Raw genomic sequence first — 20821 nt, 5'->3', positions numbered from 1 at the left:
GACATCATTTGTCAATAATGTTAAATGGCCCACGTTGGCAGGTGTAATTTAAGAAAGAATTTGGGCTCAAGAAAAATCTTCCAGGCCCACTTTAGTGATAATAAGTTGTTGGCCTACTAGTAACAATAAAAGGTTGGTTTACTAGTTAATCCAAATTTACCACAAGCTAAGGCCTAACTTTCATGTACATAGTTCTTTTGCCAAATAAATGTCACAAACAATCAGATTTTTTCTTTTATGATTAAATACTTTATAACTTAGCCTCTTTAATAATTAATTTAAATGCTAGGCAACTAGTTGGCGCACTTTAACTTTTTTATTCATGGACTCGCTTGCGTAGCGTGATGTTTAACCTTCAATAAATTAATTCAATAATCTCATACCATATCCAATAGCTTTAATTGATTCTTAATATTAGTTAATCTTTTTGCCATAATCGCGGATTCGCTTGCGTAGCTCGGTAGTGACATTTAATAATTTTCTAAATTAATTTTCTCAAATGCATTATTTTTTCCCAAAAGTAATAACGTACTAATAGTCCTTTGTCATGACTGCGGATTCGCTTGTGTAGCGCTGTTATGACTAAATTAATAAATTTTGTCTTGATCACGCATTCGCTTGCGTAGTGTAGTTATGACATCTTATCATCCAAATCATTCTTTAATAATTCTAATAATCAAGCAATAAAAACAGACATAGAAAAAAATATAAAAATCATATAAATTACAGTTTGTCCCAAATTAATTCAAGTCAATAAAGCGATCGTGCTAGAACCATGGGATTTGGGGAATGCCTTACACCTTCTCCTTGGTTAACAGAATTCCTTACCCGAACTTTATTTTTGCGGACCGATAAAAATAGAGTCAAACCTTCCTTTGACTACGAATTTAAATAATAGGTGACTTGGAACAACGAAAAATCAAATTCAAGTGAGGACTTTGTAAATAAAATAAGGCCAAATACATATACATACCCTTAAAGTTGCCAGAAAATCTCATTTAGACACTTGAACTTAGCTTTGTTTCAATTGAACACAATACTATGTTCATAACCATACCTATTAGGCACAACTAGCTGACTACTCGGCCAGGTGTTATATTAAGTGAAGCGCGTGTTTTTACGCACAACTGACATGGAAAGCTAACCAATTAAAAGACGCCAACTATTTTAATACGCCACATCATATTTTAAATCAGTCTCCCATTTAAATTAAAATACCCGTTCATTATTTCAGTCATTCTCTCTCCCTGTTAACCCCAATTCAAGAATGGCGATTAGAGGTCCGAAAAATCCCTACAAAAATTCCATCAATTATCTTCGATTCTTACTGTATTTCAAGTTTATTCTCTTTGATTTATCACTGAAATGATCTCTTGTTTCGTATGTTGTGGGTTGTATGGTTATTTACGGTTGATTTGCGGAAGTTATCAATTACGATTTGAAGAGTCGAGTTGTTTTTTTGGAAAAACTGTCAACGACTAATGTTATTGGACTGTCTATGACTCAAGAGGTATTGTTTTGCCCTTTATGTACATGCATTGATCAATTTTAGGGTTTTCGAAATTCTCTGTAAAGTTAAGGTTTTTTGGGGGGTTTCATTCGAAATATTCTGTCAGCTTTTGGTGATATATTTTTGGGGTTTTCTTTGAGGGAATCTTATGGATGATTATATTATAACACGCTTTCACTATGGGGGTGCATTTATCAATGATGGGGGCCTAGAATATGCCGGGGAAAAGGAACCCGAAGCAGATTTTCCTATTAATAAAGACCATTTTTCGATGATGAAACTGCTATATTATACTAAAAAGTTAGGGTACCCCACTATTGAAGGACTTTACTATAGAACCTCAAAAAGTGATGACTTTTTCAAGGTTGAATCTGATTCTCATATGTTAGACATTGTAAAAAACCTAGTACATTGTGATTTTTTGGATTTGTATGTACTGCATGTGGTTAATGAGCCAGAGGTGGTTGAAACTGTGGGCCAGGGAGATTTACTAACTGGGCCAGAAGTAGGTAAGACAGATAATATTTCTGGTGGTGCTAGGGCAACAAATGATGGTGATATTAATACTCAAACTACTGCTAAGAAAGACCTAAGTGGTGCGAATGAAAGAAAATATTAATATAGAGGTGGATGAAGGATTAACTGAAGAAAATGAAAGGGTTGATGTTGATAGTAATCAACCTGTTGAGGAAAATGTGGATGGGGCTGAAACAGATCTGGAAAGTAGATGTGACTCACAAGAAGATGGTATTCCTGAAGAAGATGACTCAGAGGTTGATAAAGAGTTGAGATCTATTAGGGAAGAAAGAAGGAGTAAACAAAACCGTCTGTGTGTGACAATGTAATTCGCAGCAGCAAACATATGTTATTGACTGCTTCTAATGTATTTTGATGCGTTTTAAGTACATTAATATGGTTGTGTTATGAGGATGATTAACATCATTTTGATGCTCAATTTAGAGCTACTATAATCTAGTTTGAATTTGCACCAAATTGTGATCAACTTCTTTTAAATGTTGCATTTCTTTATAGACTGAAATCACACGACAGCTATAAAAAACAAGGTGGCAGTTGAACTAACAAGGCAACAAATTTCTTACATACAAATTTGAACTCAGCCCTTGAACTAATTCAAACAAAATTACAAAACCTTGTACTGGGCCAACGATTGTACTAATTGAAGCAAGTCTGCAGCTTCCTTCTAAACAAAATTACACCAGGCAATACAATTACCCCTACTTATAGAAACCAGCAAAATGAACAACCGACTATTGCCACTAATTTGAACAAACACAACAAGCATCGCGCCATAGCCATATTCATAAAATCAGCTCCAACAAAGCTGTAAGAAGTATGATGGCCCATTATTTTCTTGCCCGATCCCTCTTCAAAATCTTGACTTTTTTCAACAAACCACAAATCACCCCATTTTCTTGAGAAGAGAAGTCTTCATCATACCATCTAAAGTAATTGCATCCACCCCTTTTCTACAAATACAACCAAGGAACGGAAGATGAGAATTTAAGAAGAATCACCAAAATGTAGATTAGAACGAAATTACTATGAATTAAGCTTACCTTTCCAATTTTGCAACTGTAAAACCTTCGTCCTGGGTTACGATCTGTCAATGATATCTTGAAATTTGCTAATTGACCGCAATTACAGTACACAACATCAGTGGGAGGTGCCTTCGATGAACTCGACGAGTTCGACTTTAAAACTGCTTTGACGAAGAAAAGAGGCAAGAAATAGAAAGAAATTCAGAAGAATTACAAAGAAACGAAGAAGAATTGGAAAGAAACAAAGAAGTCTCTCGACCTAATTTGGAAGCAATTGGGGTAGAACTAAACGAAAGGGCATGAAATTAGGGTTTATATAAATTTGGGTGGGTCTAAAAAGGTATATATTTAATTTGTTTTTTAAAATATTACCATTGGATTCCACGTGTAATAACATCCATGCGCTCAAATCCTGTGCGCCCCACGTTATGTACCAAGTCAGCTAGTTGTGCCTAATAGATATGGTTATGAACATAATATTGTGTTCAATTGGAACAAAGCTAAGTTCAAGTGTCTAAATGAGATTTTCTGGCAACTTGAAGGGTCTCTATATGTATTTGGCCATAAAATAATCCATACTCAAATTTGTCACTTCAAATGAAAAAACTCTTTTTACCCCACAACACAACATAATATATCTTTGCGTGGGTAGAAAAGGAGCGTGACAAAACCGATGTAATTTTCTAATAGCTAAATATTAAGAATAACCCAAAAAAAAAAAAAAAAAAGATGTTGGCATATATTAAAAGTGCTGAGTTGTAATGTTTGACCAATATTTATCTCTATATTTTTAACACAATCAATTGTTCATTGATATAGTTGTCTCTCATGTTGATACCTTACCGATCCACCGGCCTAAATTGGATGATATCCTGTATCATACCAACAAAATGATATTAGCACGATTTAACAATTTTTAATCTACAAAATAATTTTCAATGAGCATACTATGAGCTGTAAAAGCCATTATAGTTTCTTTGTTTAACCATTCTCCAATGTTGATTTCTCTATTTTTTTTTTCCAAGTATGAATCTCAATTTATTGTTAAGTAGTATATGTGACCAATAAGGCCCTTATAGTTTCTCTTGCAGTAATTAATTTTTGTTGGATAATAATGTTCCTTGCTTTAACACGGCTTCAAAAAGGTGTCATATATTCAGTTATTTAGCCTTTGTTTTTGGGTACCATAAGTAGATGAAAAGTATGAAAAGAGTGAGTTGTTCTAGTGGTGAGCACCCTCCATTTCCAACCAAGAAGTTGTGAGTTCGAGTCACCCCAGGAGTAAGGTGGGGAGTTCTTAGAGGGAGGGAGCCGAGTTTCTATTGAAAACAGCATCTCTATCCCAGGATAAGGGTAAGGTCTGCGTACACACTAAATTCCGAGAGCCGAGAGGTACCACACCAACTTTTACATTCCCTATACCAACTTTTACATTCCCTATTCTCTCTCTTTCTGTTACAGGTACACACATACCGAAGCAAAGTAAGAATTGCAAGCAAAATAGTAAGGTATTTTGTAAAGCAAATCCTGTAAAATTCTTGAGTACGATTTTGAATCTACACGAACCAAATTGAAGAACTAGTTTCGTAAAAGAGTTTTTATCTGTCTTTACCTCTAGTTCAAACTGCTGCACTCATACCCCCAAAAACTACTCTTAAAGAGAATGAAACTATTTCTCAAACTTTTGTGAGGGCAAGAACAAGTACCACCGGAGCTCATGGAGCAAAATGTGTTCTCCTAAAGAGGAAGGGGGTTTGGGATTCAAAAGGTTACAAGAAATCTGCCACTCTTTCAATGCTAAAAGACGGTGGAGGTTCAGAAACGAATACTCTTATGGGCTGAATTCCGAGAAGCTAAATATTGCCCCAGAAGCAACCCAATCTCCAAAGTTATTAATTCCAAAGACTCCAGCTCTTGGAAAACACTCTTGACTATTAGGGAAAAGATGGAAGCTCATATCAATTGAAGGATTAATAGTGGAAATTCTTTGTTTCGGTGGGATGACTGGACTACTCAAGGGTCCTTGTACCAGCAAATAAAACCATTCTCTAAACAAAAAATGAGAAGATTAACAAGTTCACATGAGATAACTCTTGGGATCTGGAAAGCATTGAGAATGAAGTTCCTAACAATATAATAGAACAGATCAAAGAGGTGACATTGGTAATATACTTCGATCCTTAGTGACCAAGCAATATGGAATCTCATTACCGGTGGAAATTTTTCATGTGCCTCAGCTTATGAAACTTGCAGACAGAGGAATAACAGTGCACCTATCTTCACTATGATTTGGATTATAAAGCTCCTTTCAAGGTTTCATTCTTTATGTGGAGACTTTTGAAGAGGAAATTACCTCTAGATGATAATATGGTCCGATTTGGGATTACCTTGGGCCCCAATTGCTTATGTTGTAGGATACCTACAAAAGAGAATGTTGACCAAGTTATTCTTAATAGTAACCTCGTCAGAAATGTTTGGCATCATATCTCTCAACTTCTGGGCATAAACTTCAATGAGAATACTCTTATCAACTCCCTCTGGCAGTGGTGGAATTCACCTCCTAAAAATAGAGTCCACCAATTTATCCTCTTTATCACCCCTAGTATCCTATCTTGGGAGGTATGGAAAGCCAGATACACCAAGAGATACGATCAGAGAACCACTTCCACTGGCAGAACTTTTCACCAAATTCTTTTCCAAGTTAAAGTAGCTATGGGTAAGAAGTTCAGCAGAATCGATGAGTCCTGGAACTGGAGGCACGTATGCTGGATTGCAGAGAATTATAAGCCAAGAATCAGTAGTTTGTGGTTCACTGGCTGAAGCCAAAAATAAATAACTGGAAGCTTAACACTGATGGTAGCTTTATGCCAAACCATAGTAAAGTTAGAGCAGGTGAAATTGTTAGAAATAGAAATGGGGATATGATTATTGGCCTATGCATTTCCAACGCAATTCTACACTAATAATTTTAATGAAGCTCAAGCTCTACTTATCGAGATTACATGGTGCTGTGAGCAACAATTCAGTGGTCTAGACTTGGAACTAGACTCCATGATCATAGTTCAATCAGGGAACTTGTAAGCCTCCATGGAAATTATAAAGAATCAGCGAAAGTATCCAAAGAAAGATTCATCAAAGAAATATTCAAGTATATAAATGTTACAGAGAAGGCGACGAAGTAACTGATACTCTTGCTAAGTATGCCATAACTATTCCAGATCAAAAACATTTCTTCCAGGAAAATGACTTACCAAGAGAGGTAAGAGGTCCCTTGAGGATCAAACAACTTATACTTCCCAATTTCAGGAGAAGGACTAAAAAGCAGTCGATTGGTTTTTTGAACCACCATGAGCTGAACTACATAGTATAGGAAAGGAGGAACATTGTTTTCTAAGTCTCTTTTGTAGTATGTACTAAGTTCCCAAGTGTAAAAGTCAATGACCATCAGGTATAATAGAAGGTTTTTAACATTCCTAGTTTTTTTGTTAAGGAGGTGAGGGCTATGTCCCCCTGAATGTACTCCTTTCTTTCTTTAATGATATACAAGGTAGGATCCATGCCAAATTCCCCGCCCCCTCCCCCCTCACACCACTGGAGGTGAAAGCTTGGGTGGATGGATTTAATAAAATAAAAGAAAAAAAAGTATAAAACATCAGGTCAAACTTTTCATTCAATGCCGCACGAGGAGGACTTGTGAGTTATGATTATGGAAAAGGTGAAAAAAACCCCATCAGATTCACCCGTCATATTAATTCCGTATAGAAAGTGAAAGCTAAAACCAGTAAGAACTACAGTACTTAAGAATTTTCTCCGTTACTCCTGTTAACGTCAAATCGATGAACAAAATAACCATTCATTCAACGGTTAATTAACTAGACTTGTTGCATAAAGAACTTCCCTTTATTTTGATCTTACACTACCACTTGAGTGAACAAGTTGAAAATACAAGTTAGCAGCCAAATACTTCAAATAGTTAGCTTAAATAACGCTAATACCCTTTTGCAGTTTGCCTTCTTCTTGAAGTGGACGGACTGGGATGCTTTGTTCATTCTTGAAGTAATTCTCAGGATCCACTCTACTCTTAATCTCCACCAACCTATCATAATTCTCCTTGAAATACTTGTCTCCATATCCCTTCCCCTGTAAATAGCTGTTCTTTCCGTGGTGATTGATTCCCAAATCAAAGTCTTTGAAGTTCAAATATGCTTGCCTAGGGAACTTGGACACAAAAGGAGTCATGAAGTCATAGAGCTTTCTTGTTAAACCACTATAATAGTATTCAGCTTCAAATCCATGCTCTGTCCAATCTGTTCCATACATGATATTTGCTATGTTTCCTGCTCTATGAGGAAACGGTTTTTCATCAGGTGAAATCTCACTCATTTTTCCTCCATAAGGGTAGAAAAACATGTAAGGAGCCTCTAGTTCAACCATCTTCTTGAATATCAACTTTAGTCCTTCTTTTGGTATAGACCTCTGGAGATAGTCCGATTTCATCTTGCTATGATACAGTTCTGGAGGTGTTCTGTTGAGTAGAACTGCAGTTGATGTACCATTATTAATGGAGAAATTGCCCCAATATACCACTGATTCAATCCAACTTACTTGGTGACAATCTTGATTTTGCAATTCCAGTTCTGGAAAAGTCTCATTCATGAGTGTGATGAGTTTTTCTGAATCTCCTAAGAAAAATCCCATAAATGTGGCTCGGATCGTCTTGTTTTTATTCTCTACTCCACGATTTGCTACATTAAGAATCATATTAAAGAATACATCTCTATCAAAACCATCTGCTATTTCTAGCCAACGGTGAACAGATTCAGTAATGTTGTCTTCACCAGTTTTTTCTACTTGAAAGACTGTCACATTTTGTGGCACGGGGACTAGCTTTATTTTATATGCTAAGACCACACCAAAACTTGCTGCACCACCCCCTGTAATGGCCCAAAACAAGTCTTCTCCCATAGACTCTCTCTCAAGAATACGACCTTGTGCATCAACTAATTTTGCATCAATAATATTATCAACAGAAAGACCGTATTTTCTCATCATGTTACCAAACCCTCCACCACTAAAATGTCCACCTACCCCAATAGTAGGGCACATTCCAGCAGGGAAACCATGAACTTTGCTTTTATTTGCGATTGCGTAGTAAAGCTCCCCAACTGTAGCACCAGATTGAACCCAAGCAGTCTCTTTGTCAATGTTCATATCGATGGACCTAAAGTTCAAAAGATCAAGAACAAAGAACGGGACAAGTGAAACGTAAGAAGAACCCTCATGATCATGGCCACCACTTCGGATTCTCATCTCAACGCCATGGCTCTTGCCACATAAAATGGCAGCCTGGACATGAGATTCATGAGTAGCGGTGATAATGAGGTGGGGTTTTGGGGTATAAGACTCATTGAAACGAAGGTTTCGAATGGAAGCACTAAGGACGGATGAATAGGAAGCGTCTTCTGGATTGTAGAGGTTTGTGGAGATTGGGAAAAGAGAATCTGAATAGAGTTTAAGGCATTGAATGAAGCTGAGATGATCTTGATCTTGGGCTAAGCTTGAGGTTGCCAATGAAACAAGAATAACAACAAGAAGAAGATGTATTGAGGGAAAGCCTGAAACTCTCATCTTGTTAATCTTTTGTGTATGGGAGCTAGTATCCTCGAACTGACTATAAATAGAGAATGGATTTAATTTTTATATATTGATAGTTAAAGTTTTAATTTGTGTAAAATCTAATCAAATATAGCAAAGCTTAACTCTATTTTTAAAGTTATCACGCTTATTATGAAAACTTACTCGTTGTTATAGTTAGATTACCTAAACTTTTATTTACCCTGTAAATGAATAACAATTAAATTTATACGCGATTTAAAAGATACATGATTTAATTTAACACGAATTATCTGAGAACAGCAAATAATCATACTATATTACAAGCACGAAGTCCAAAAGTCTCCCCGCTATATTATAAGCATGATGTCTAAAAGTTAAAAGATTGAAGACCAAAATACCCATCAAAATTGAATACCACTTTTAACCTTAAAAGTCCATTAAACGCCTACCAAGATTTGTGTGCCTATGAGTAATTTCAATATAAAAAATAGTATAAGATGGTAAATGACTCCTTTAATTACAATAAAGTATATTTACCGCATTATTACCAACTCAAAGTATGTTGATGCTTAGAATTCTGGGGAAGAAAATGATGTGTACATTGCCAACGTAATTGTCCAAGTTAAAGGCGTGATTTCTTCGACTTCCTGTTTCTAAAAGACGATCTTCCACGAGACTCTTAGGCATCATTTGTTTGAACTTAACGGGGGTCTAAATCTTAATCATTCAGATCTCAGATATTAAATGCGTTTATTTTTAAAGTTTAAATTTTAATTATTCAGATCTTAATCATTAAGTATGTTTGTTTTTTGTACTTCACAATCACTTAATGAGTCTGAATAGGTCTGTATGATTAAGATCCATAACAGAGACTTAATTTCATTAAGATGCTATCATCCATATTCATTATTAATTGTCGTCACCGCCTACCATTATCAACTACCACCATGCCGCCACCGCCACCACCACCACCATACTCAACCGCCATCACCACCATCATCCTCAATCATAATCGCCACCACAATCGACTACCACCATCCGCCATCCGCACCACTCCCACCACCATCATTCTTAACGACAAACATGTATCCACCTCAACTACCACAACTAACCACCCCATCACCATCAACAATCATAGCCGGCACTACCCATCATTATAAACTACCACCACCCACCACCACCTTACTCAATCACAACTACCACCACCACCCGCCATTATTAATTATCACCACTCACCACCACCATCATCAATCATAATCGCCACCACTACTAATCACCACTAGCTACTACCCTGAACCACCACCATCAACCAAACCTACCACCAACCACCGCCTCTAGTCGGCATTCACAAGTACCACCGTTAGCCATCACCACCATCAACTACTATATTTTTAAAAAATTATATATTTTATTAATAGAATATTAGATTAATTAGTAATTCATTTGAATTTTATGTTTATTAATTTTCAAATAAAGATAAATTTTATACATTCAGATATTAAAAATCAAACAATCTTAATCATTTAGTATTCAGATCTTAATACGCATCTTAATATTCAGTTGTGTATTCAGATTTAGATTGCTTAATCTTAATACAGATCTCGATATTCAGATATGCATTTAGATTCAGACGTCTTAATTTTAAAAAAAAACAAATGAGGCCTTATTATACTCCCATATGCCTTCAACATCTTTCATGCAATTCAAGCACGACAAGCACAACAACACATACGGTTAAGGTATGTCTTTACGGTCATTCAACAACATAATCCCTGTGTCCACTCAATCCATGTTATCATCCCATTATTCTTGAAGCCCTGAACTTTCTTATCTCTCTATAATGTATACCTTTATAAAATATTTGATTTCAATGTATGTGCCATAATTTTAATCCTGAATTGCAACGAAACAAAAATAAAAATGATTAAGAATGCCTTTTAATATACAACTCTAGATGAAAAGTATAAATGTGCATGTATCTTCGTGATGTGAAACATTTATGGAATATCAAACTAAGGGCAGATGTGTCCTCTTCGCACTTAGATATCTTTTTTCTACCATTAGACTCCTAAAACTCAGAAACAAAACGAATCGGTGACCCATGTGCATATTCAATCCTATGATATTAATTAGTGAACATTTTAAACTCTTAAATTCTGTTGCCAAGCAAAAACTGAGACATCCAATTTAGCAGCAATGGTATATATGGCATCTTAAAATAGTATTTTGTGATTCGAAAAAAAGATTTGTATTCATTAAAAAGGGATATACGTGCAACACACGTGTTCAAATACTAGTTGAATTAAAGAGAGATAAACGATCAAACCAAATGCGATGGAACAATTAAGTCTAGCTTTGAATTGAACACCGAAACTAGCTCCGATTAAGCCCTCGGTACGGGATCAGTTGTAACTAAAGAAAAGGGAAACTGAAGAACACTTTGAACAAAAGCTAGAAGACAAAAATAAACTTTATTGATTTGATATGCGAGCTAACAGTGGTTTACAACAAAAAAGTTCTCCCCTTTATATAGTAGGGGAGTTTCAATTCTAGTACAAGTCTAAATAAAGTAAAAATCTTCTTTTTTAGGTAAATGTTGATATGCAGTTTATATCAGGCGGGATTTGCGCCGTAATACCTGGGCGGATATCATGGCTCCCAGTTTATCGTGCTTAACCATTCCTCTGTTTCCTTAGTCTCGAGCCTCCACTCTGCCCGGACCTGATATTCAACCGTATCCGATCTCAGATGCACAGTCCGTCCTCTTTGGTTTCAGAAATGAGGAACCATTTTACTCGAGGTTGCGTCAGATCATGCCTCCCTCTCATTTCGTTATCGATAAATCGGGGTAACATTATCCCTAATTTTACCCATACACAGATAGTCCCTTCACTTTTTGGAGAACAGATTTATTGAAGCGAAGAGAAGTGATTAATTAACCACGGCTTCTCTCTCCTTACGTTGCAATCGGGTCGATGGGTTAGTAAAACATTCCATCAGTCGCGTCGTTCTGACTTCAGGCACGTGTCAGCCGCCGGTTGACCGTCTTCGAATGTGAAATGTCATGCACTAATTACCTTTTCCCTATAAAAGCTTCGGGTTTTTTTTCACTTTCTTACTTTCTGATTCCAGAACTTCTTAATTTACCCCCGAACGTTTTACTTGCTCTTAACCCCTTCAAATCTTCATATTCTTCATATCCTCATATCTTCATCTTCTCATCTTCAAATCTTTATAATTCATACTTGAATCTTCAAGTTTGACCTTCAAACCTTCTTCTTTGTCTTCAAACCTTCATAATAGCCTTTATACATTTATATTCCCAGAATTTGATGGCGAAAACTTTAAAATTTGTGCCCCAACTGACCGCCCCTTCAACTTCTAACCCGGTCTCAGATGCCGAGGTGGTCGTACCTGAAATGACCCCGGAACCTCCTCTAAAGAATTTTATCCCCGGAGGTTGCTCTATAGAAAACGACTTTAAGTTCGAAAAAGCCTCCAAGCAAGGGGATCGAGGCAAGGAGGTGTGGAGGTATATATGCTCCATTACCGAGGACACTCTCTCGACGGTTCGGGGGGAGTGCAAGTGGGAGGGAAAAGAAGTGGTCGTTCCTGGCCTTGATGAGGATATCACCACACATGTGGAAGGGTATCTAAGTGTTTATACATCCCTTCAAGCTTGGCCCGGTGGATACCATAGTCCTCGACTTTTGCAAAAGGTACGAGGTTTGCCTCGGACAGATTCACCCGTCCTTTTAGAGGATAGTGATCCTCCTCCGCCACTTCGTCAACAACATGGAGGAACCCTGATTTACCATCAAACATCTATTTTGCCTCTACAGTCCCCGAATCTTCCGAGTGGGATTAATCAAGCTTGGTTGTCGGGCAAAGAAAGCTCCATTCTCGATCATTAATAAAGATAAGGATTGAGGCTGGCAGGGGAGATTCGTTCAGGTGAATACTGAGGATCTAATTCTCCCCGAGTTCCTGTCATTCCTTGAAAAGTAGAACCTAGCACGTAAGTTCCTCTCATTTTTGAGTATTTAGAATACTTTTTGGATTTTTGTTCTTCTTTCTCATCGCCTGGTTCTACCATGTTGCAGCTGTTGCCCGAGTCCCCAGTGTAGTTCCCCGCTTCAAAGAGTGGGTTGAGGGGATCTGCAAACAGTTATCATACTCCGAGCGCAAATGGCGCAAACTCTCAACGGGCAAGTGAGAGGCCCGTTCCCATGGTGAGTGTTCTCCCCCGATCAAGTTCTCTTTGCTATTCAACTGTCATCATTACTAAGTCTCTCTCTCCCTTCCACAAGTTTTTTCAAGACCACCGAGCTTCGGGCAGTAGACAAGGACGAGGCTTTGTCCTCACATGCTAAACCCTCCGCTTTGGGACCACCTAAGGCCGCTGTGAAGAACGGGGAGAAAAAAAGAAGAAATATGAGGTCTTCAGGTTCCTCGGACACGGGCGCTGAGGCCAAGAGGAAAAGGGTCGCGGTCAGGGTCTGAAAGAGCAACAAGAAGAGTACCCGGGCCAGGGTACCGGACTCTGAATTCCTTTACCGTCTTAGGGACTACCTTGAAGACTACGACTTAGAGTTCATCGCCCATGGGCCGGCCGTTGATGAAGAATAGTGGGCAGCATTGGGGGAAGTAACCTGGAGGCTGAACCCCCTTTGGCTCGGGATCCCGAAGGAAAGCCAGCGCCTACGGCCTCTCGAGAAGCTACTCCTTCTCAGAGAGAAGCCGCCGATGTCATTGATATCCCGGAGTCTCCGTCTCACACAGAGTCTCTATTTGACGAGCCTCGGGCTATCAAAGAGAAACAAATGAGACATCACGGGATGCAGACGAGGCCCTCAACCTCTTCTTTGATGGCATGGACATCGGTGCATTGGAGGACTACTCCAGGTTCAGTCACTTGGATATCCCAAAAAAATATATGTTGTCGGAGTCAGGTGGGCCGAGCTCGAGCCCAAAGCTGGTGAACCAGTTCCCTGCCCCGAGCGTGGATCGCGACCGCAAAAGAACAATCATGCTTACGATCTCGGTGGATACCCGGGTGTTGTATGAACCGGGGCGTTGTTAGCTATCTTCGCTGCTTGGTGACCAAATATTATCAGGTGAAGATGAACGAGGTGAGTGCACCGAGCCTCTTCAACGAGGCACAACATACATTGAACCAGGTATGCTTTTCTTTCTTTGTATCCTTTGAAGGATTCCTTTAAACTTAAAGTATTCTTATGATCTCATCAATTTTGTTTCCCACGCCTCGGTGCTTCATTATGAGAGCTTCCATCGATCTCGAATGGAGGTGAGCCATCTCGAGTTCGAGCTCAAAGAATAGGTCCGACAGAAGGACATGTACAAAGCTCTCAGCGAGCAAAGAGATGAGGCCCTCAAGGACCTCCTCATTCTCTAAGTCGAGCTAGAAAAAGCTCAAAAGGAGGCCTCGTCGGTGAAATAGGAGCATGCCGTGTTAGTCGAGAAGGTAAGGATATTTGATATTAATAACGAGAGGTTAAGCATGGAAGCTAACGCAACAACCTCGCAGGTCCAAGAGAAGATAGACCTGATCGACCAGCTTCGGGCCGAGATGAATGAGCTCAAAGCTTTGGCCGAGGCATTGAGGAGAAAGATGGATCTTCTGGCCTCGGAAAATGAGGCTACTAAAGAGGAGTTGGCATCAACCAAGGACCAACTTAGGGTGATGAAGGATAAAGCCGACACGTGGTCTCGGCTGAATGACGAGCTTCGAGCACAACTGGGCTCGGCCGTCTCGGAACGGGATGCCCTCGGCCGGGAGTACACCGCGTTGAAGTCCAAGTTGGAGCCGGCTTCAATTTATTCCTCCTAGGGCCAGGATATGCTAGCCCAATACAAGAACAACGTGGAGATAGCCGCGGCCCGCTTAATAACAAAGGCTGAATATATAAAGTGGTTATTCCAGAGGGAGTCTCTCGAGAAGATTCACGTCTGGGGGTTCGATCTATCGGCCGAGATTGAAGAGGCTAAGGGGCTCGAGGCTGAGGCCAAAGTGATATACGAGCCCGAGGGTTCCTGCAGTGAATCAGGCTCTAATAAAGACCAGGCGGAGATGCCTTAGTTTTATTTATTTTTTTCTTTAGTACATTTTTTTTTTGGGGCCGTTTTAGTGTGCCTTTGTAAATACTTTTGGCATATATAGAAAATTTTTCCTTTGGCTATACCGTGTCTTTTACTTTTCAGCATCCGCTTGCAAATCTTTGTTTTAAAAATGTTATTAATGCCTTAGCATAAAATTAGACATAATTTACAGTGTTTGTTCCACCAGAAGCCCGAATGAGGCCTGGTTTCGATAACAACTCTAAGTTGCTTAGACTTCGAAATATCGGATAAAAGAAGATCTCTTCAAAATACTTGAATGTTTCAAACGGACACGATGGTGTTTTTCCGGAGGGTGGCCTTTATTCATAGGTTTAATCATGTGTAAGGACCTTACTTCTTAAGTACGGACTTGGACGTCTCCGAGCCGTATTAAGTTGGCCCACGGGATTCAATAGCCCGAGTTGTCCGATCTTATTATCGGACAGCGGTCCCTGACTCGGGGAGGCCCGTGGGCTCTAGGATTTTGGACCCATTATTTGTTCTAAATAACTTAACGAATATATCGATGGTGCAAATGCAAAGTGATGAAATATAGAGGGCAAATTGCTTTCATTACTTTGCCTGTAGAGTACATGATCGAAGGCACAAAAGCTTGCAAGAATGAGCAATGCGGGCACAGCTCTGCCAGTATTCTATACTGAGCTCGTAAAGGCTCGAATACTATCGATCCAGTATGAATGGTTAGCAATCCCGGCCCAAGGCCGGTCTTCAAGACTAAGGTAGAACATTTTACTGTTGCCTTGTTAAAAATCTTGCCGTAAAACCCACTTCGGAAAAAAATGATCCAAGGGAAAAAGAGTGCAACACGTGCTTTCAGACCTAAACTTAATATTTTAACCTCGACCGAATACCTGCATGAGTTAGTCCAAAGCATAATAAATTTCAAAGGAAATTGTGTTCGTACCTTAGCAGTAGTAACGCTTTAAGTGTACCACATTCCAGTTGTTCGGTAGCTGTACACCGTTCCATGACTCAAGCTTATATGAACGTTTCCCGATTATACCGACAATTCTATACAGACCTTCGTAGTTCGGGCCTAGTTTCACGTCATTTGGGTTCTTGGTGTATAGCATAAATTTTCTTAATACCAAGTTCCCAACTTGGAAATGTCGAAGGTGAGCCCTTCGGTTGTAGTATCTCCCTATCCACTGCTTTTGGGCCGCTAACCAGATCAGGGAGGCCTCTTGTCCGATAAGTCCAAGCTTGTGGCCATGTCCTTGTCATTTGAAGTCTTGGTAGCGTACTCGAACCTTAGGCTTGGTTCCCCTACCGTAGACTAAAGAGTACAAGGCGGTATCGATGCTTGACTTCGAAGTCATTCGATATGCCCACAAGACCTCGGGCAAAATTTCTTTCCACTTCCCCTTCGAATCGGTCAATCTCTTCTTCACGTTTTGGAGTATAGTTTTGTTCATTGACTCCGATTGACCATTCCCACTAGGGTGGTAATGTGTTGACAAGATCTTTTTAATTTTATGGTCTTCGAGAAACTTACTTACCTTGTCGCCGATGAACTGCTTCCCGTTGTCGCAAGCGATATCAATTGGTATCCAGAATTGACATATTATATGTTCCCAGATGAAGTCGATAACCTCTTTCTCCAGAACCTTCTCGAATGCATGTGCTTCGGCCCACTTGGAGAAGTAATCGGTCATGAGTAGTATGTATTGGGCTTTACCGGGTGCCCATGGCAAGAGACTGGCGATGTCCATCTCCCATTTCATTAACGGCCATAGCGATAGGACCGGGTGAAGCATTTCCCCTGGTTGATAAATCATCGGGATGTACCTTTGGCATTCGTCACATCTTCAAATGAAGTCTTTCGCATCCTTCTTCATCTCTTTCCATTAATAATCGACTTTGATCAATTTCTCAACCAGGGATTCCGCTCCTGAATGGTTTTCACAAGTACCCTCGTGTACTTCTCTCACGGCGTAGTCGATCTTCCCCGGACCCAAGAACCTAGCTAGTGGACCGAAAAATGATCTTCTGTATCATTTTACCTCGACCAAGCTGAACCTAGCAGCTTTAGTATGTAGGGCCCTTGATTCATTGGGATCCGATGGCAATTTCCCTTTCTCAAGGTAGTCTATGTATTTGTTCCTCCAGTCCCAAGTCAAGCTTTTCGATTTCACCTCGGCATGGCCTTATTCTACCACCGAGTTCATCAATAGTACTACTGATCCAGAGTCGAATTCATCGTAGTCGACTGACGACTCTAAATTGGCCAACGCATCGACCTTGTTATTTTGATCCTGAGGTACGTGCTATAGAGTCCATTCCTTGAATTGGTGTAATGTCACCTACAACTTATCCAAGTATCTCTGCATCCATTCCTCTTTTACTTCAAACATCTCATTGACTTGGTTGACGATAAGGAGGGAGTCAAATTTGGCCTCGATCACTCGCGCCCCAGACTCCTAGCCAGTTCTAGACCTGAAATCATAGCGCCTCATATTCAGCTTCGTTGTTAGACAATTTTATAGTTTTAATAGACTGCCTTATTACGTTATTCGCATGTGGTTCTAATATGATGCCCAGCCCGAACCCCTTTGCGTTGGAAGCACTGTTTGTGAATAGGGTCCAAATCCCCGTGCTAGTCCCCGAGGTGAGCAGTAATTCCTTCTCAACCTCAGGGATCAAGGCCGACGTAAAGTTGGCCATGAAGTCTGCGAAATATGAGATTTTATAGCGCTCCGGGGTCTGTACTCGATATCGTACCCTCTAATTTCTACGACCCATTTGGCCAGCCGTTCTGAGAGATCGAGTTTGTGCATAACATTTCTCAACGGGTATGAAGTCACGACACATATGGGGTGACACTAAAAGTACGGTTTTAATTTTCTAGATGCGCTTAATAAGGCGAGTGCTAATGTTTCTAAGTGTGGATACCTTGTTTCGGTATCGCCTAGGGTTCTACTAACATAATTAATAGGAAATTGCGTACCTTCTTCTTCCCGGACCAGGACACTACTTACTGCCACCTCAGAAACTGCCAAGTAGAGGTATAGTTGTTCCTCCGCTTTCGGAGTGTGCATCAAGAGAGAGCTCGATAGGTATCGCTTGAGTTCTTCTAAAGCTCGCTGGCACTCCGGGGTTCAGGAGAAGTCATTCTTCTTTTTAATAATGAGAAAAACTAGTGGCTCTTGTCTGACGACCTCAAAATAAATCGGCCCAACGTGGCTATCCGCATGGTCAGTCATTGTACTGCCTTAACGTTGTCAACTACGGTGATATCTTCTATAGATTTTATTTTGTCCGGGTTGATTTCTATTCCCCGGTTGGATATCATGTACCCGAGGAACTTGCCTGAGCTGACCCCGAAAGCACACTTCTCTGGGTTTAACTTCATGTTGTATTTCCTCAATATCTCAAAGGTTTCCTGCAAATACTTCAAATGGTCCTCTGCTCGCAGGGACTTAACCAATATTTTATCAATATAAACCTCGGTTGATTTCTCTATTTGTTCTTCAAACATCCGGTTAACTAGGCATTGATACGTGATACCGGCATTCTTTAGCCCAAACGGCATCACGTTGTAACAGTAGGTGCCAGATTTGGTTATGAAAGAAGTCTTTTCTTGATCGTCCGGGTCCATTTGAATTTGGTTGTACCAGGAATAGGCGTCGAGAAAACTCAGTATCTCGTGCCCGACCGTCGCCTTATTTAGGCCCTTATAATCCACACACATTCTTAGTTTATTTTCTTTTTAGGTACGACTACTATGTTAGCTAACCAATCCAGGTACTTAACTTCCCGAATGGAACCTATTTTCAAATGTTTAGATACCTCGTCTTTGATGAACGCATGTTTCATCTCGAATTGCAGCCTTCTCTTTTGTTTCACCGGGTGGAACTTTGAATCTAGGTTCAATTTGTGAGTTGTCACCTCCGGAAGGATCCGTATCATATCTAAGTGGGACACCGTAATCATCCTCCTCGTCCGCTACGTGCTCCTCCTACTTTTTCGTCCCGGTCGAGGTCGGGATCATTGATTGCTATTTGGTTTCCTTTTCTTCAGACAGTCTCTTGCTTTTTGATGTCGAAATCATGGGCACCAGCATTACTTCATCGATAGTGAACATCTCCTTCGCAGACGGCTATTCCCCGTAGACTGTTTTAACTCCTACCGGAGTGGGAAATTTCAACGCCTGATGTAAGGTTGAAGGTACCGCTCTCATGATGTGAACCCTTGTTCTTCCAAAAAAGGCATTGTACCTCATATCCCCCTTGATCATGTGAACTTTATTTCCTGGGTGGTCCCAACAGTGTTTACCAGTAAAGTTATTTCACCCTTTATCGTCTCACACGCCATGTTGAATCCATTCAACACCCGGACCGCCGGTATAATTTGGTTTAATAATCCCAGTTGTTCTATGACCCTTCATCGGATGATATTAGCCGAGCTACCCGGATCAATCGATACATGTTTAACCCAAAATTTATTGATAAGCACGGACATTACCAGTGCATCGTTGTGAGGCTGGATGATGCCCGCGACATCTTCATCGCTGACCGAGATGGCCCCTTTCGGGACGTAATCCCGGGTGCGCTTTTCCCTTGTGATAGAAACTTTGGTGCATTTTATCATTGGCCCTTGGGGACATCCACTCCCCCAATAATCATGTTGATGACGTGTTGGGGATCGTTTTGCTCAATATGTTTGTTGGTGTCCCTGTTTTTTATATGATTTTTGGTTTGTTCACTAAGGAATTCCTGAAGATACCCATTGTTGAATAATCGAGCTACTTCTTCCCTCGGATATCGACAATCTTTGTTCCAATGACCGTGAGTACCGTGGTATTTACACACCAAGTTATAATCCCTCTGTGCGGGATCATACTGAAGTGGTCTAGGCCACTTGGTCTCTTTGATGAGACCTACGGTCGACGTTATACTTGCAGCATCCACGTTGAAATTGTACTCCACTAATATCGATGCTTCCCTACCCCCGAGCGACCTGTCAAAACTATTTTACACATGAGACCTCGATTGCTCGGTCCTTGATCACTTCTCCTATCATTCCTAGTTGGGTGGCGATCAGATCCGTTCCCCCTTTCAGTCCGAGCCGTACTACTGATAGTGATCTCGGACCGGCCTTGGCTCCTGGTCTATATTCCTCTTAGATCTTCCATTCGCTCTGTTGGGGTAAACAGACCCTGAGGGGGCTGCCAGCTGGTCATCCTCGACCCTGATCTTCGACTGATACCTGTTATGGACATCAGCCCAAGTGACCGTCGGGTACTCCACCAAGTTTTGCTTTAATTGTTGAGAAGCAATAGAACTTCGGGGTTGAGCCCTTGAGTAGGCGCCTGAATGGCCCAATCATACACGACCGTGGGGCAGGTCCGCGCTTCATTTGGAACCTCGACACGAACTCCCTAAGCATCTTGTTATCTCTCTGCTTGACTTTGAAAAGGTCCGATTTCCTCGTCTCGGCCTTGATGGTGCCGTCATGGGCCTTTACGAAAGCATCTGCAAGCATAGCAAATGAATTAATAAAATTCGGAGGCAAGTTGTGATACCATATCATCGCTCATTTGGACAAGGTTTCCCCAAATTTCTTCAACAATACCGATTCGATCTCGTCGTCTTCCAGGTCATTCCCCTTGATTGCACATGTGTAGAAGGTTACATGCTCGTGTGGATCTATGGTCCCATTATACTTGGGAATGTCGGGCATTTGGAATCTCTCTGGGATTGGCTTCGGCTCCACCCTCGGGGGGAAAGGCTTCTGAATAATGTTTTTGGAATCCGTCCCCTTCAATATTGGAGGCACTCCCGGGATATGATCTACCCTAGAATTGTAAGTTTTCGCCTTCTTACCATTGGCCTCTATCTTTTTCTCACCAGACTTCACCCGCTTTTTCAGTGCTTCGAGCATCTTCATCACCTCGGAAGTTTCCCCGGGCCCGAATTCATCCGATTTTACGGCAATTTGTTCATCCCTTCGAGTATTTTCCCTGACCCGCTCAGGCTCGATCCTGTTAGGGACG

General features: G+C 40.4%; 1 protein-coding gene across 1 annotated transcript; it reads right to left on the bottom strand.

Moving 5' to 3' along the window:
- Positions 1-6933: 6933 nt before the first annotated feature.
- On the bottom strand, positions 6934-8732 carry LOC104098810 (berberine bridge enzyme-like 8). The gene has a single exon (XM_009605642.4). The coding sequence runs from the start codon at positions 8695-8697 to the stop codon at positions 7048-7050; it is 1650 nt and encodes a 549-aa protein (XP_009603937.1). The 5' UTR covers positions 8698-8732; the 3' UTR covers positions 6934-7047.
- Between the last annotated feature and the right edge of the window lie 12089 nt (positions 8733-20821).

The sequence above is a fragment of the Nicotiana tomentosiformis genome, chromosome 3 (assembly GCF_000390325.3).
Source record: "Nicotiana tomentosiformis chromosome 3, ASM39032v3, whole genome shotgun sequence".
Taxonomy (NCBI): Eukaryota; Viridiplantae; Streptophyta; class Magnoliopsida; order Solanales; family Solanaceae; genus Nicotiana; species Nicotiana tomentosiformis.
Note: the sequence above shows the minus strand (reverse complement) of the source record. Positions and strands in the feature narration are given on the sequence as shown.

What these genes read in the sequence shown, in the direction of transcription:
- LOC104098810 (XM_009605642.4), bottom strand. Translation starts at nt 8,697, where the DNA reads ATGAGAGTTTCAGGCTTTCCCTCAATACATCTTCTTCTTGTTGTTATT.